Below are 18,172 nucleotides of genomic sequence, written 5' to 3'. Positions count from 1 at the left end.
GAAGACCAAAAAAGATCCAAAAAAATTGCTAAAATAATGATTGGGAAGTGAAGATAATCATTCCTCAACACTTTTCGTGTACTTTCTGAGTGTATTATCAAGAAGGTAGTCGACAAATTTGTCAATAGGATGGATTATGAAAGGAATTGAGCCCAAGCCAATAGCAGTCACTGTCCACTTTCTTGTCATAGGAGGCAGTTTTGTTAGTTTGTATAAAACTTTGTTGCTGGCAAAACAAATTCGGTTGATAGTGAATCCAGGTATGATGACAGAGGCCAGACCCTGCCACAATAACACATCTCCTACCACAATACCTGTCTTCTTCTTTTGATCATCTTCACCTTGGGTCTTCTGTAGATTTTATATTTAGTTACATAATTTGTTTAAATATAATTTGAAAAGAAAAAAATTGTAAACACTACAAACTTGTCACAACTAAAATGATAAATTATATAATAAATACAAATAATTGATCCATTAAAAATTAATAATAGCATTAAAATAATTAAATCTAAATATGAGCACCTGATAGACTTCTTTTCCCTTACTGGCAGCATCAGCACACACATAAGTTGAAGCCACAACATAACTAAACCTCACCCAGTTAACATGAACCAATGCCCGAAATGATTCCCCAACCTCATTCGAATAACCTTGTTAATAAAAAAAGTTATGTAATTATGACCTTGCAAATCAAAGCAAAAAAAAGACAAAAACCAATGACAGTTATTAAAAATGACTACAAAAACACAAACTTAACATAAAGTTTGACTAGCCTAAATATCTGAGCAACGTATCTCTGAAGATGTCGACCTTCTTTGATTGTTCTTGGTTTTCAAGGTCGGCCATCTCATTGCAGGATTTGATCAAATTGAGTAGGAACCAATTAACATTCGTCCGTGAAAGAACAAAACATTGATGTTTATCGAATTTACTTTTAAATTTAGCATTGTATTTAAAAGTTAATTTATGTTTAAGTTCACGTTGTAATTAATGGAATATAGCAGACGTCAAATTTCAAACTGCTGAAAATGGCATCAGCATCTGCGAAACAAACTGCAGAGGGTTCAAAAGTATTGTCCTGGGTTTGTATTCGATTTGATTTTATTCTTTTACGTATCACAAAGGGTAAAAATCTGGGAACTATTAAAATTGAAATCTCCAATTTTATTCAGAGGGAGAAGAGGATAATGAACGCGAAGCCCGCTGTTAATTTGGTGCTGAGTTCCGTATCAGAAATCATCAAACGAAGTACAAACGACAGCTTCAGGAGGGCGTGTTTCGATTTGATGAAGGTTATCTTATAGTTATTACAATGTTTGGTTTGAAAGAAGGTGGGTGGGCCTTCATTATTTTAACATTTAATATTAAAACCGAATTCAGGTAGACAATCGCCTGGACTTTGAAGTAGCTCTAAGGCATCATATGATCAAAATGATCAAAATGAGGCATGGTCTGGACTTGGAATCAGACAACGACACAGAGAAACAAAAAAGTATATGTGATCAATCCACTACGTGTACCATGGCCCCAGAGATGAATAACTCAAAAGATATTAGCAGAGAAAAAGTGAAAGTGAAACGTGAAAAGCCTAATATAACAGAAGTTATTGAAATTAGTGACAATGATGATGATGAGGATAATGAAAATGATGACGATGCAGATGACTTGCGATTTTTCTAAATTTGTTTGTTATATTAGTATCATCAAAACTTCAAAACTATGGATAAAAAAGTATGAGAACTGATGTATTATTTTATTGACAAAACTATATCTTGAAAACATTAATTAAAAATGCTAGGAGTCTTTTGATGAAGTTGATGAAAGATGACTGATGATATCAACCCAATTCCATCCCCTGGGCAGCTCTCCTTTGTCCTGTCTGTTTAAAAGTCTCCTCTTCTGTGCTTTTGTTAGTTTTTCTTTCTTTTCTTTTTGTCTGACAGAACAAGATGCTGTTGATGTGTCTGCAACTGCCCCTTCTATGTTCAATTCATCTAATGTTAACACCTGCAATTGTAATTACAAAGCAATTGTGACCTGCTTGAAAATGATAAAATTGTAAAATGCTGAGTTTTACCTCATTATCATCAGACGCATCTTGATCATTTTTTTCTAAAAGTGTATCAACTTTCTCTTTGATTGCTTCTATAATTGTGTACAACATCGCAGAGTTTAACATAGGTTCAGCCTTTATATAAATGAGTTATTTAGTTTTCAAACTTTGATTAAATAAATGAGTGGATTTTTACTTGATCATGCACAAATTCTTTGATCTTGTTTTTAGTTTTCTTACACCTATAAAAAAATTTTTAAAAAATGAGACAAAACTGATTGATTGAAAGAATTAGTTAGAGGATGTTACTTACTTACAAAAATTTATTACAGAAAAATTCAAGGTTTATGTCGGGAGGCACTTCAGGATAATTTTCTAACCAATGAAATTCTACTAGGAATGATTTCTGACTTGATTCACTGTCAAACTAAAGCAGTAATAAAATAATTAAACAAATATTAATTAAATTACTCATGTGAAAATGAGTTCAATATAACCATTATAAAAGAAAGTGTCTAATTTTTATTGATATACAAAATTAAAGTTTTACTCTAAACTAAATGAAGTAAAAAATATATACATTACTACGTATTATAGGTGATATTACAGCAAATTCAAATTGTTATTGCTTTTTAAAAGTTTAAAATTTAATATTATTAAGTTTTACTTTCAAAAAAATAACCTTATAACTAAAAGTTGTAGGATTGACTTCTGTGAATTTTGTGTCTCCTTCATATATGGATTTTATAACTTCATATTCTTCCTTTATTAACAAATTAAAAACAAATTGTTATTTTTGAAGGGCAACACATGGAGAGATAAGTTAATTAATTGTTAATTAATTGAACAAAAAAAAAACAATAAAAAATTATAACATAAATTGATAAATGATAAAGTTCGAAAGAAATGATGAAATTGAAATAAAATCAAAAATAAAAATGTCTAAAAAAAAGGAAAAGATAAGCTTCTTTTGTATATTCGATCTCTATTATAAATTATATTATAAATATAAATTATAAATAAAGAGATCTATCTGTTGCATGGTTTCGTGTGGCAATTGAACTAACATGGATCTAACCAACTAAAAATGAATTTTAAATTTGAATCAGTCAGTAGTACCTCTTGTTGTTCTTTGATGGTTCCCATTCTTTATTATTATGACAGCTTATGAATTTATTAGCTAGAAGCTAAAATGAAATGACCCTATTTAAAATAACTTTTCACCTCTCTATTTTCGCAATGTTTACCATAGAAAAGACGGTCGGGCTATTTGACTTGCTTGGATTGTTGGCTTACTTACAAATTGCATGTGTTTATGATCATATATACAGAATATAACATATATACTCTACATATATGTATGTATATAAAATATTTACTCGATTTGATATGTTTAAAACAATGCAGTAAATTTATTTAATTATATTAAATTATTTTTGGTAATTTGGAATATTTTACATTCTAGTGCTCATAGAAATTGGTTACTGAAACCATACGTTGGCTTAAAGCAGTGGCTTACCGAGTATTATAGTAGTTTTTTGTACATAAAATGCTTTAAATAAACCAATAAATTTATATCACAATTATTTTTGTCAATATAAATATAGAAATCGCTTTTTGTCCGGTGAAATACAGTGGCTTACTACAGTATGAACAAAAATACTTAAATAATTAAATAACAATATTAACTGCTTAATTATTAATAACATTATAAACGTAATTGTAAGATCAGAACAGTTGTACCATATGTCATTATACAATGAACGCTATTATCACGTGACTGAGAATGGATTTTAATACTGAAGTTTACTATCATATTAGTTGTTGGTACAACTTGACCATGCTCGGTTTGGTGTCGTCAAAGGTAGCCAGCTTGCATACTACCTGAATTAAAAGTTGAATTATTTTGAATTGGAAATCATAAACAAACTGTGTGTAATGTTGTGCTTGCTGTGTGTTTGATTGTTTTGTTAGTGTGTGATGATGATGTGAAACAAAAACTAACACATAACAATCAATAGATGAGAAGTAGCAAGAATAGAAGTCACCTACCTACTATAAATTAACGGTTAAGCCCTAGCTTACCTATAATAATTAGCTCAACTCAAATCTCACCTACTTATGATTAATTAACTCATCTTAAACCCTAACTTACCTACTTTCAATTAAACTCAACTTACTCTTGGTGTCAGTCCAGTAGAGAAGAAAAGTAGAAGTAGAAAACAAACACTAAACAAATGAATGTTATGCATGTGTGTGTATGTATGTGTTGTTTGTGTGTAATTTTGTGTTTGAATGTGTGTAATGTTTGCTGTGTGTTTGATTGTGTGTAATGTTGTGCTTGATTGTGTGTAATGTTGTGTTTGTGTGTGGTGTTGTGTTTGACTGTGTGTAGTGCTGTGTTTGTGTGTAATGTTGTGTTTGATTGCGTGTAATGTTGTGTTTGATTTTGTGTATGATATATATATATATATGTGGATATATGTATGTGTATTGATAAATGAGTGGGCGAACGTAAAAAACAACTCTACATCAGCCATTTGAGACGCACCACTGACATATTGCTATACATAAATCTATACCAGAGACCAGAATCTGGATGAACTGCAGTCGGGAAACAGAAGAATTTTCTTGCCCACATTTCTGCCAGTTAGTATATTGATAGGTTACGATACAACCTCCGTAACCTCAAAAAAACGCTAATCTAATATTAAAATGCATTTAAAGCCTTCTACCGAATATTATTATATCAAAACATATAGCTTAACTAGGCTGCTTTAAATCACTTTCTCAAGCGAGTGATGCCAGCCACAATGTAGCATTTGTTTAATTTAAATGTCATCGAAACAAAAGAACGAAGTTATACCTTTTCTTTAAAATGAAATAACGCAGATTGTCTTAAATTTCAACTTATTCCAGCCAACTAACTTTCTGTAGTTTGTTTGTTGGTTTTATGAATTTAAAATTACATTGGCTTAGCTTAACGTATCTCTAATTCTAAAAAAAAACAAGACAATCCCTTTTCACAAAACGTGTAAATTTACACGCTGTCATGCCAACCGACCAACCAACAGCCTGCCAACATACACTACTACAATACAGGAAAATACTACTACCACTACTCTACTACCATTAACATCACTACTGCTGCTGTTACGGCTGCCACTAGTACAGCTGCTACCACTGCTTTTGATTAGATTGAAGATCATAAAGTGCACAACACAGAAAAAGTTTACATAATTATATTATATTATGAACGTATGGCATGATGCTGAACGATGCAATGATAATAATTATCTTTGGGGTTTTTATCCATTTAAATCTTATTAATATTTTTTATAAAATTATTATTTATTTATTATTACTAATAGATTGCACGTTGATGAATAAAGAGCAAAGTTTATAAACAGTAACGCGATGTTTTGGTAGAATCATAATCGAAATCGGTTTTGCAACTAGTTTAATTTAAAAATTTTTTAAATGCCAAGGTCGGTTTCTTTAATGTGTTTTATCTAAATAAAAAACATCATGTATGCGCTTGTGTATGTGAGCATGGACGTATGTGTGCGTGTTTGTGTGTATGGAATTTAATTAAAAATATTTTAAATGTCAAGGTTCCTCTTGTCTGTTTTTGTCAAAACAAAAGCATCACGTACGTGATTATGTATGTGGTTTTTGTATGTGTGCTATAATATTTATCAAGTATGTATGAACTTACCTCATACGATAAACATTACAAAAAGTGGATTAGAAATATTAACTTGAATAAGAAGAAACACGGTAGAGAAATTATTTTTGATAAAACGAGAATTATTGAAAAAAAAAATATTATTACAAAAAATTATGAGTTGGTAAAGATAAATTAAACTTCAGTGGATCTCATCTTATCAATTCTCTTAGCAAATGTTTCAGCCACCAATAACGGAAATACGAGGCTTGCTTCTGCGTGTATCTGAATGAAATCCGCGAAATAAATGTAACTTATAATACAAAACGAAACATTTAAAAGTTACTAAAGTTTTACCTCAAAAAATGCAAACAGAAACTACCTCGTATAGTTTAAAAAAATTTAAAAAAAAAACCATTTATTGATTTATTTTAAAAGCAGGAAATAAATCAACGATACTTTGACAGGTTGGGCAATTTTTTTAATTTTCCCCCAAGAGATGGCTTCATCAGGCGATGCTCCAGCATCTGATCCATCAAACTCCTGGGCCGTGTTCACATATAAACAGAAATCTGCACCATTTCTCTGTTTTTGTAAGATTAAATCAAGAAATTGCTAACAAACTATGTGTGTGTGCGTGCGTGCGATTGTGTTTAACGCCTGAATGAAAGAGAGATTCAAATAGAATAGCACAAACCAAAACTGACCATCATGTTGGCATTGCAGATGTGGTGCTTGATGAGACCTCCTCCCAAAATTATGACACCGGTAGATCGAGCACGAACAGCACGAGTGTTCAGCATACAGAGGTCTGGTTAGTTACAAATAATAAACTTCACATCAGCCATTGAAACCATTATTATATTATTTTGGGCAACTAGAAAAACATAAACCATCAACAAAAATGTGAAACATAAATTTTAAAAACTCAGTAAAAATCAAAGTGCTGGCCTTCTATGATATCAATTGCAAGGCCGGGGTTTCGATAGGAATGCATGTAAAGCATGTCACCCAGCGAGCCATCAGTCAATGCAGGACTGTAAACTGGAATATTGTTCTGTCAGAAAAAAGAAACTGATAGTAAATTAATAAAAAAATCATTTAGTGTTAGTTAATATTTAATTATCATTAAATAAATTGAAAAATCATTAAGTGCTTGACGCATGAGTATGCCATTTAAATTATGTAAAGCAGTTAAGATTGCTATTAAAACACGCCTAGACCTTATAGCACCAGTAGCATACAGATGATTTATCGTTTATTTCCTTACCGAGACGCGATATAATTTTAGAAGGGGTCCACTTGAAGTTCTGAAAGTTTTTAAAAATATATAAAGTAAATATATTTAAAAGTAAATTCAACACAAAAAGTAAACTAATCATTGAAATGTAAATATAAGAACAAACTTCTGTCTTCTGTTCAATAAGCATTTGATCTAAAATGGGCATAATCCAATCTTGAAATTTGCAGTAGTTGTCATTTGGTGCTAAAAGATTACCAATCCGGTTGATGCCCATGTCTCTGAGCATGGAACCTTTAAAATGGAAGTCACCTACATAAGTGGGAGAAAAACATTTTATGATATCTTCTTCCACCCCACCCGCTGTTGTCACAATACAATCAACCTGTTTAACAAATGATGAAAATAAAATGCTTTTTACAAATTTATGAAAAAAAGGTAAACAATATATATATATATATATATTAAATTAACATAAACAATACATGTCATAGCCAAAGATGAACTAAAAAACTTACTAAATTATGTTGAGTTAGGAATCTAATTGTTTCCCTAATACCACTGGATATCATATTCGATGTGTATCCAAGAAATATAGTGCATGAAGTTGGCGCTCGACCACAGGGATCCAAATTAATTTCACATTGCTCATCTATGGGGATTGGCTCCATTTTTTTGTCTAGCTGATGAATTTGGAAAAAATATCAGTGTACGCTTTAAAAACCTTAAAAACTAAATTAAAAAAATTACATACACAGTATAATAAATTAAATTAGTGGTTTTAATTAGTAACACTGATTGAATGAATTGTAATTATACTAGCCATTTTATTTATTTCATTCACACCCAAAGCAAAATTAGTGGCCTGAAACCCGGTGGTGGCAAAACTAGAAAAAAGTTTAGAATAATTCAGGCCCTCGTTGAAATCATAACCGCAAACTTCCACAGGTTTTGACACAGGGAGGTCAGCACTTTTGACAAATAATGCGTTGAGCACTGATTCAGGTGGATAATCAGAATGGTGTTTGAGGTTGTTTTTGTTGATTTCGTTGACGCTATCAGACATCCCGCTTTCTGATTAGTTAGAGAAATGAATAGAGATTTTAATTAATAAAACATTAAAATATTAAATATTTAAAATATAATTATTATTTTAAATAATAATGATTATTATAGTAATAAATATTATAGTTAGCTAGATGTAGAAATTTAAAAAAATAAACGAATGAATGAATAAATAAATAAACGAAAGAATGAATGAAGCGGGCAACAACTCTAACGATATAAATAAGAACCAACAAAAACAGCCAACCTGTGTAACAATCCTTAAATAACGAACAAAAAATCAAATGTGCGGTCGGTCTTAAGCAAAAGCGAACAGGGTTAAAATAGCGATGCTCCAAAATGTAGTCTAAAATATGTTATTGATTGTCTATTGATTATATATACGTCTATACCATGTATTCTTCTTACTATGTATCAAATTAATTTTAACTTTAGATTTTACTTTGACAAAAAATGTTATTAACAAAGCAGCTTTAAATTGCTTTTGAAAATCCAATTCAATGGTAATGATGTCAAAATGAAGTTCGTATTATGAAATGTTCAGTGCTTTGCATGTATTTGCTCTGCTTTGCTTTGCTTTGCCCTGAAAATTGTTTACGTCCATTGTTCTTTGCAGGGAGGCAACATACTCTCCAGGGATTGGAGACACACATTCTTCCTGGGTCAATTTTTGTATTTGTACTAACTTCAATATGCTTGAATCGTTTTTCTGGTCCGTACCCGCACAAGTTGACTTTGTCTCTGATGTCTTCTCTATTGCTCACATCGAACGTTTCGTTTAACCTTACAAAAATTTACCCATTCTTAATAACATTTCAGTCAGTTGATTTATTCTGTTATATGCTCTGATGAATCCTACGCAATATAAACTAAGCAGGTCGACCGCCATCCAGGCTGGCATGGCATCAAATATGTGGGATACGTGGTAGCCGTCATAGTTGCTGTCTGTTAAATGTATTTTGTAATGAGCACCCAAAACTAGGTTTTCGTGTTCGTAAATGTGTGAACTGTGATAAAGAGGTTTATGCAAGGCTAAATTTTTCCTGAAAACCTCACATTGGTACCATTTGTTTCTGACCTTACCAGGGGGACAGACACATTCAACGTACTTATTACCATTCATCATGGATTCAATACATTCCATTCCAAACGGGACAATCTCCTCCATCTGATGAGCAATTTCTTTCTCTGTATGAATCACCTCTCCATCCCGGATCGCATCCATCAGGACAGTTTGCAGTTATTTCGTAATTTCCTTTGATTCTGTTTCTGCAGTGAGAATAAGTCGATACTCCTCGTTGGAAGTCGTATTGGAAGCGTGTTGCAAATATGGTTATTTTTTCCTCATGACCTTGATGATAACATTTGCAAACTTTCGATCCGTCACTTGAGCAGGTATCGCAAATTAATTTTGTGAAGTAGCTACTTCCTGTACCATGTTCTTGAAAGCAACCGCATTTGTTCGACGTGTCAATTTCCTGAAAAAACGTACAATTTGTCTCAAAACAGAAATGTGCGCACATTTCAAATGTGTAAGTGTTTGGTAATGTCATCAAAATGACATCTGTCTGACGTGTTTCAAAACTGGCGTAGTCATCGTGCGTCTTTCGTGGCTTGCTTTTATAAACGGAATATGAGTCCCTTCCACCACAAGCATCTCTATTGGCGCAAAGAACATTACACTGGGATGAAGCCACTGCCGAATCTAACCTTCCAATACAGTTGCATTCTTTTCCACTCTTCAAAGCGATCATATTGTTAATTTCATCTGTGCACTCCAGTGAACATTCATTCACTGAGCCAACTGATGCAACAGTTTTCGTTGAGCTGATGTTTAGATAGCATCCTATGTAAGATTCTTTCAAGTTGATTGCTGCATGGGCTATTGAGAACAGGTTGGCGAAAATAATTAAAAACAAACTGTATGAAAATATCGTTTGATACATTTCGGCCTAAAATTAGCAATGAATTTTCGATACGTTTATTCAAAATATGCTCATTGAACACAAACATTCATTCATTGTGCTAAATGTTTGTTTGTTTATTACTGTTAAAAACCTGATTGTGAGTTCATTATGTACATAGATCAACATAAATTTAAATCTGCCCTTATCTACATTCTTTCATATCGACAACACATATTAGTTGGGCATCTCATCTTGTTTTATAAATCTCACTTATACTCATCATAAACCGATTTTTAATAAACTGTCAAGAAATAAATAATTAACTCGTTTATTAAACATTTTTAAAAAAATGACATTATGTTTTTTTTTTAAATTTTTTCCACATAGTAATATATACATAAAATAATATTGTATATATATATATATACATATATATATATATATATTTACAATATTTTATAAATTCTACCGAATGTTTGGTAATAGACCATAATTTTTACAATATTCTATAAATTCTACCGAATGTGTAGAATTTATAGAATTCGGTAGAACTTATAGAATATTGTAAAAATTATGGTCTATTACCAACACATACACACACACACACACACACACACACACACACACACACACACACACACACACACACATATATATATATATATATATATATATATATATATATATATATATATATATATTATTTTACCTAGTAGTTTAATAACAGAAAGCAGGAAGAAATAAAAGTGGCGGAATAGTAGCTGTAGAAACATGTAATGTAGTATTATTTATAATAAATGTAATAGTATTTATATTACTATTATTATATTCATATTAATATAAAATTTAAAAATATATTAGCGTAAGGGTTAGAGACGCCTGGTCGTGCTATTGCAATGACTTGGTTTGAATGGTTTGAATACAAAGAGATCCCCGCCTATCATATGCAACGTGTGTGTGATGTATGGTTTTCATGCGTGTTCATATACGTTGTGCATGTTTGTCGTTAAAACCTCTGAAGCAGATGCACAAGAGAGATTGACCTTTAACCTTTAAAAAAGATAAAATAATATATACTCATTTTAATCACATATCTGATAACAACTATAATGGGTAATATCAATACAGCTAATAATGTAATTATTATTCTCAGAATCATAGACACTCATAATTTTTTCTCATTATTACTATCTTGCACATAAAATCATCAATCAAAAACTAACTCCTCTAACGATCTAAACAAGAACCAACAATAACGGTTAACATGTGTAACAATTTGTAAATAATGAACAAAAAATTAAATGTACGGTTTGTCTTATGCTAAAGCGAACACAATTAAAATGGTGATGCTCCAATATGTATTCAGTTATTGATGTTCTGTAGTCCGTACCATGTATCCATCTAACTGTGTATCATTTATGTGTATTTTAATTATTATATAACATACGATCTGTATCCAGTGTTAGATTTAAACGATTTGAAATCATTATATTTTACTTGGAATAATTGTACACAACACGTTGACCATACATTGAATGAATATTTATTAAAAAAAACAGTTGTTTAACATGTTTCAACTTTTCTGATTACACAACTAAATTAATTAATTAAAAATTTAATTTAAAACTAAAATTAGACCAATTTATAATGTGATTGATGCTTTTTGTGTTCACTAACATTTAGCAAGACAACATAAAATTAATGTAATAGTTTCATTCAATTATCATCAAAATATTAAAAAAATGTACGTCTTCATTCTTCATCTTTCTCGATTACTTCTCCATCTTTTCCAGAATTGTTTTCTACTTTTTTCTCGAGAAAAATTGAAACAACCTGCAAGTAAATGAATTCAATGATTTCGATGAAGGTCATGGCTGTTATGCCCATCCAGAGACTCAACGTTCCACCAAACGATGAGATGAACAACGTCAGACTCATTGCTTCCACGTCGTTGTAGTGTAAGATGTAATCGTTTTCGAATATGAAGTTTAGCTGCACAAAATTTTCACGGATTAGATCTAAACTTTTTAGCTCACGAATAATTTGCGAGTCGTTTTTTAAACCACCAACAAAACTGGCTTGAAGTTCCTTGTATTTATCGAATTTGTCAATATTGGGGTAAAGAGAATTATAAATGTAACGCTTGTAGAAAGCTAACTGTTGAGATTCTTCAGGCCATGGAGCTGTCTGACCAGGTGAGTGATAGGAAATTTCTTGACAGGAATCCAAACACTTGCTTGCGCAAAGATCATCAACTTTAATTGATTCGCTACATATCAGTTGAGATATGAATTGCGGTGTTTCATTATTATTAACCGGTTGAAAATTACTTTTTGTTACATTTCCGCAAATGGTTTCATTGGCTTTCTTTAGCTGTTCGCTGGTAAATCGATATCCGCTTGACAAACAACGACATTTTTGCAGCGTAATTCTCTGAACGCAATGTTCTACGCATAAAGATTTTGAATAAAAACCAGATCTTGTTAAGTTAATATGATTTTTGTCTTTGCAACCATTTTTTTGGTAGGGGTATGGTAGACGGCTCCTATTCACCATTTGCATCTTCAACGACATCTCACATCCCGATCCGACACTGACTCCAGTTTTCATGTCCGGATCTTCTCCTGGATCATGCACTAGCACTTTCAGACCGTTAGCTCTCGAGTACGTAAAACCAGCTCCATAGGTGCCCGGGTAAATATAATCCCCAAAATTATTTAAATAAATTACCAAAGAAACTGCACTGACTGAACTTCTAATTTCAGTGGGGAAACTTATGGTGTAGCAGCGATAATATGCCGGGTGCCAAATTGGTGTTATTACTTCCTTGCCCGATAACTTTTTAAAATTCCAATCAAAAACGGATTGATCGACGATGAACACACGATCGTAACTTGAATCATTAACGTAAGGAACTACTGGCAAGTTGGAAAAATAACCAATAGGTTTCTGTAATTTATTCAAAATATCAGCCATCTTGTCTTTCGTTATGTTTAGTTTTTCATAATCAAGCTTAGACGTGATTTTTTCCACTTGATTGACAAATTCCGTGTATGAATAATTGTGCTGATTATATTTAGGATTCAAATTACAAATCGTAATCTTCGGAAAGATTGGTTTATTTTCACTTTTTCTTACTACGGTGTTGTACGGGTAGCTGAAATATCTGTTGAAAAGTACGGAAGTCTGCCAAAGTAGAAAGCCAGAGCACAAAATGACACCCACTGTCCACGAACCAGTGATGAAAACGTTTTGAGATTTCACAATTTTGTCCACTCCTCTTATGTTCACTGTGTCGATGAACTGTTCACATTTTCTCTTCGCGAAGATCGAAAAATTCGGAAACATTTTGAGGCCTGTGTTGTCAACCGTTTAAGATGAAAATTATCTTGAAATGCATTTTTGTCGTTGAGATCACACACATTTTTCATCAAATATCCTTCATTTAAATAGTTTTTTTATAAATCGCCTTCAACCTATCTGACCATTATCGTAAATTTCATATCTTCAGTCATTAACAATCAAACTACAAACAACTATTTTAAAATTCATTCAATTATCTTGAAGCAAATTATAATTTGCACTTAAAATTCTCACCGTGATTTCAATGGACTTTTGTTTCTTTCCATTGTGAAATCATTTTAACATTGTATAAGATAGAAATAGTTTCGTACTTTAGAATACTATTTGAATTGTAGTTAAGCCACGTATATTTCTTTATTTCATTAATGCATTTTCTTCTTAGCTCTCTATTTCGGTTCAGTCAAGTTTTATTCATACCAAATGCAATTAACATGTCTTTGTGAAAAGGTCGGTGGCAAAAAACGATTACTAGCGAATTAGTAAGTATGTATTAAACATTTAATGTCACTTTTATTTATGAAATGTGAGTTGATAAATGATAGTTATAATGTATCTATTAAAAAGTTACACATTTTAGTTTTTACATTCAGTAAGATTGAGATTAAATTTTTTCGTCTCATTTATTGTCCAGTTCTAGGATTTTAACAGCTTCTTAATAAAAAAAAATAATTATGAAGCATTCTTCGGTTGGTTTATATTGTATTAAGTATTTTAATATAGGACTATAATACAACTATAATACAACAATAAATACAACTATGAAAACTAAAAGGATATTTATATTATTAACAAATTAATTAATTAATTAGTGCGAAATTTTTGATTAACAATTATAATGTCCGCTTAAAATATGGTGATGAATTTTTTTTATTGCTTGCGTCTTTTGATGAGTTCGTGAAATCCAATTCGGCATTTCATACAACTTCCACTGAATAGATTTTTGGAATGTGAATTAAAGTTAATTGTTTCCTCATTCATCGACATTTTATTCTTACATCGTTTAATTTTAAATTTTACCTTGACAAAAAAAGTTTTTAATAAAGCAGCTTTTAAAATGCCTTTGAAAATCCCATTCAATAAGAATGACGTTAAAATAAAGTTCGTAGTTAGAAATGTTCGGAGCTTTTCATGTATCAATCTCTGAAAATTGTTAACCCCTATTGTTCTTTGAATTGAGAAGTAAGAAACTATTAATTTTATAAGTGACAAGGGCTTCTATTAATTTAAATAAACAGCTGACACTGGCGACGAGGTGACAAAGGATTACAATTGTGATCAGTTTTAATCACGTGTGAATATCATACATCGCTAACAAATATTGGCATGTAGCCTGCCTTTATATGAATCTTCTTATAGTGAAAACTTTCACTAAATTATGTTTATTCTGGTTTTAAAAGTTTGCTACAAAACTTGATTAAATATCTCGATGACAAATTTAACGTTACAAAGTTTATGAATCACAAATCAATCTTGTGAAGTAGCTACTTCCTGTACCATGTTCATGAAAGCAACTGCATCTGTTCAACGTATCGATCTTCTGGAAAAACGTATAATTCGTCTCAAAACAGAAATGTGCGCACATTTCAAATGTGTAAGTGTTTGGTAATGTCATCAAAATGACATCTGTCTGACGTGTTTCAAAACTGGCGTAGTCATCGTGCGTCTTTCGTGGCTTGCTTTTATAAACGGAATATGAGTCCCTTCCACCACAAGCATCTCTATTGGCGCAAGGAACATCACACTGGGATAAAGCCACTGCCGAATCTAATCTTCCAATACAATTGCATTCTTTTCCACTCTTCAAAGCGATCATATTGATAATTTCCAAATTGCACTCCAGTAAATATTCATTCACTGAGCCAACTGATGCAACTGTCTTCGTTGAGCTGATGTTTCGATAGCATCCTATGTAAGATTCCTTCAAGTCGATTGCTGCATGGGTTACTGAGAACAGGTTGGTGGAAATAATTAAAAAAAAAACTGTATGAAAATATCGTTTGATTCATTACGGCCTAAAATAATCGATTTTCGATACGTTTATTCAAAATATGCTCATTGAACACAAACATTCGAATGGGTTTGCGCTTTTTATTTTTTTATTTTTGTTTATCTGGTAGAAACGTAATTTAAAAGTTGAACGTACGTCATTTGAGATATAAATGGTTTGCAAATAAATAAGATTATAATTTAAATGGCTTTTAAACATTTTCATTCACTAGATTCATTTGTAAAATGTTTTTAATTAATGTTCACAAAATGAAATATGAGCTTTTAAGTTTTTCTCTTGAAAAAAACATTTTTGTTAATCCATATAAATTTTATATGGACCAATATAAATTCAATTCTGCTCTTATGTACTTTTTTTTCATATCGACAACAAATATTGGTCGTGCTTCTCATCTTGTTTTACAAATCTCACTTATACTCATCACAAACCGATTTTTAATAAATTTTCAGGAAATAAATAATTAACTCGTTTATTAAACAATATTTTACAATAACATTGTATTCTTTTTTTTTATTTTATTCACATAAATAATAAATACATGAAAATTCATTATATATATATATATATATATATTTATATATATTCACAAATTATATATTTAAAAGCTGTAATAATTGGATTTTAAGTTTTCAACAAAGCAGCTTTTAAAATGCCTTTGAAAATCCATTTCAATAAAAATGACGTCAAAATAAAGTTCGTATTAAGAAATGCTCGAAGCAGATGAATCAGTTGTGGTTTTGCTTGAATCATCTTTATTATTTCGCTTTATTAGAAAAAGTACACAGCAAGTTAAAAGACCAAGCTGTAGCAGCAGGAGTAACACACCTGATAGAGTATAATTAGTGGTTGGCAATTCATTGCAGTGGATGACTGTTAAATTTTCTTTCTTCTCCTCTCTGCACGGCTCCACCTCTTCGCACCTCCCGTTGAAAAGATCGCATCCAGCCTCGAATACTTCCAACTCTGCGAGTGCTGTATGATGATCTTTCATTCTCTCATCAGATGGTTGAATGAAAACAAATCTTGTGAAGATGGTGAAGTTCTCACAAACGACAATCATGGGGTTTCCGCCCTGTATCGCTTCTTCTGGTCCGTACCCGCACAAGTTGACTTTGTCTCTGATGTCTTCTCTATTACTCACATCGAACGTTTCGTTCAACCTTACAACAAACTTGTCCATTCTTTTCAGCATTTCAGTCATTTGATTTATTCTGTTGTATGCTCTGATGAATCCTACGCAATATAAACTAAGCAGGTCGACCGCCATCCAGGCTGGCATGGCATCAAGTATGTGAGATATGTGGTAGCCGTCATAGTTGCCGTCTGTTAAATGTATTTTGTAATGAGCACCCATTGTGGGGTTGTCATGTTCATCATAGGTTGAACTGTAATAAGGAGGTTTATGTAAAGCTAAATTTTTCCTGAAAACCTCACATTGGTACCATTTGTTTCTGACCTTACCAGGGGGACAGACACATTCAACGTACTTATTACCATTCACCGTGGACTCAATACATTCCATTCCAACGGGACAATCTCCTCCATCTGATGAGCAATCTCTTTCTCTGCATGAATCACCTCTCCATCCCGGATCGCATCCATCAGGACAGTTTGCAGTTATTTCGTAATTTCCTTTGATTCTGTTTCTGCAGTGAGAATAAGTCGATACTCCTCGTTGGAAGTCGTATTGGAAGCGTGTTGCGAATATGGTTATTTTTTCCTCATGACCTTGATGATAACATTTGCAAACTTTCGATCCGTCACTTGAGCAGGTATCGCAAATTAATTTTGTGAAGTAGCTACTTCCTGTACCATGTTCTTGAAAGCAACCGCATTTGTTCGACGTGTCAATTTCCTGAAAAAACGTACAATTTGTCTCAAAACAGAAATGTGCGCACATTTCAAATGTGTAAGTGTTTGGTAATGTCATCAAAATGACATCTGTCTGACGTGTTTCAAAACTGGCGTAGTCATCGTGCGTCTTTCGTGGCTTGCTTTTATAAACGGAATATGAGTCCCTTCCACCACAAGCATCTCTATTGGCGCAAAGAACATCACACTGGGATGAAGCCACTGCCGAATCTAACCTTCCAATACAGTTGCATTCTTTTCCACTCTTCAAAGCGATCATATTGTTAATTTCATCTGTGCACTCCAGTGAACATTCATTCACTGAGCCAACTGATGCAACAGTTTTCGTTGAGCTGATGTTTAGATAGCATCCTATGTAAGATTCTTTCAAGTTGATTGCTGCATGGGCTATTGAGAACAAGTTGGCGAAAATAATTAAAAACAAACTGTATGAAAATATCGTTTGATACATTTCGGCCTAAAATTAGCAATGAATTTTCGATACGTTTATTCAAAATATGCTCATTGAACACAAACATTCATTCATTGTGCTAAATGTTTGTTTGTTTATTACTGTTAAAAACCTGATTGTGAGTTCATTATGTACATAGATCAACATAAATTTAAATCTGCCCTTATCTACATTCTTTCATATCGACAACACATATTGGTTGGGCATCTCATCTTGTTTTACAAATCTCACTTATACTCATCATAAACCGATTTTAGAACCTTTTAAAACATTCTAGAACATTCTAGAATGCATTCTAGAACATTCTAGAACATTCCAGAACTTTTTAAAACCTTCTAGAACATTCTAAAAACCTTTTAAAACAATTTAGAACCTTTTAAAACATTCGGGAACATTCCAGAATGCATTCTAGAACATTCCAGAACTTTTTAAAACCTTCTAGAACATTCTAAAAACCTTTTAAAACAATTTAGAACCTTTTAAAACATTCTAGAACATTCTAGAATGCATTCTAGAACATTCTAGAACATTCCAGAACTTTTA

The 18,172-nt window shown here is 31.9% G+C and overlaps 6 protein-coding genes across 6 annotated transcripts; 1 reads left to right on the top strand and 5 right to left on the bottom strand.

Annotated features, from left to right (window-relative positions):
- Positions 1–57: 57 nt before the first annotated feature.
- HELRODRAFT_155821 (hypothetical protein) lies at positions 58–854 on the bottom strand (the record flags this gene model as incomplete). The annotated part of the gene is made up of 3 exons (XM_009021583.1): positions 58–351; positions 526–653; positions 794–854. The coding sequence occupies 3 exons, from the start codon at positions 852–854 to the stop codon at positions 58–60; spliced, it is 483 nt and encodes a 160-aa protein (XP_009019831.1).
- Positions 855–1,031: 177 nt separating this feature from the next.
- On the top strand, positions 1,032–1,683 carry HELRODRAFT_161690 (hypothetical protein; the record flags this gene model as incomplete). The annotated part of the gene is made up of 3 exons (XM_009021582.1): positions 1,032–1,085; positions 1,176–1,295; positions 1,384–1,683. The coding sequence occupies 3 exons, from the start codon at positions 1,032–1,034 to the stop codon at positions 1,681–1,683; spliced, it is 474 nt and encodes a 157-aa protein (XP_009019830.1).
- A 114-nt stretch (positions 1,684–1,797) lies between these two features.
- Positions 1,798–2,828, bottom strand: HELRODRAFT_66077 (hypothetical protein; the record flags this gene model as incomplete). The annotated part of the gene is made up of 5 exons (XM_009021581.1): positions 1,798–2,010; positions 2,081–2,191; positions 2,253–2,298; positions 2,374–2,483; positions 2,739–2,828. Coding segments are annotated over 5 exons (570 nt in total), but the record flags the coding sequence as incomplete, so codon positions are not given.
- A 3,004-nt stretch (positions 2,829–5,832) lies between these two features.
- HELRODRAFT_184989 (hypothetical protein) lies at positions 5,833–8,310 on the bottom strand. The gene is made up of 9 exons (XM_009021580.1): positions 8,237–8,310; positions 7,787–8,037; positions 7,482–7,646; positions 7,130–7,348; positions 6,947–7,033; positions 6,675–6,780; positions 6,431–6,534; positions 6,183–6,308; positions 5,833–6,008 (listed from the first exon to the last, which is right to left on the bottom strand). The coding sequence occupies exons 2-9, from the start codon at positions 8,027–8,029 to the stop codon at positions 5,919–5,921; spliced, it is 1,140 nt and encodes a 379-aa protein (XP_009019828.1). The 5' UTR covers positions 8,030–8,037; positions 8,237–8,310; the 3' UTR covers positions 5,833–5,918.
- A 3,377-nt stretch (positions 8,311–11,687) lies between these two features.
- HELRODRAFT_161686 (hypothetical protein) lies at positions 11,688–13,283 on the bottom strand (the record flags this gene model as incomplete). Its single annotated transcript, XM_009021579.1, has 1 exon — positions 11,688–13,283. One exon carries the CDS (start codon positions 13,281–13,283, stop codon positions 11,688–11,690), a length of 1,596 nt encoding a protein of 531 aa, XP_009019827.1.
- Positions 13,284–14,748: 1,465 nt separating this feature from the next.
- HELRODRAFT_161685 (hypothetical protein) lies at positions 14,749–17,629 on the bottom strand (the record flags this gene model as incomplete). Its single annotated transcript, XM_009021578.1, has 2 exons — positions 14,749–15,242; positions 16,132–17,629. The coding sequence occupies 2 exons, from the start codon at positions 17,627–17,629 to the stop codon at positions 14,749–14,751; spliced, it is 1,992 nt and encodes a 663-aa protein (XP_009019826.1).
- Between the last annotated feature and the right edge of the window lie 543 nt (positions 17,630–18,172).

This window comes from Helobdella robusta (genome assembly GCF_000326865.2).
Source record: "Helobdella robusta unplaced genomic scaffold HELROscaffold_3, whole genome shotgun sequence".
Classification (NCBI taxonomy): domain Eukaryota; kingdom Metazoa; phylum Annelida; class Clitellata; order Rhynchobdellida; family Glossiphoniidae; genus Helobdella; species Helobdella robusta.
Note: the sequence above shows the minus strand (reverse complement) of the source record. Positions and strands in the feature narration are given on the sequence as shown.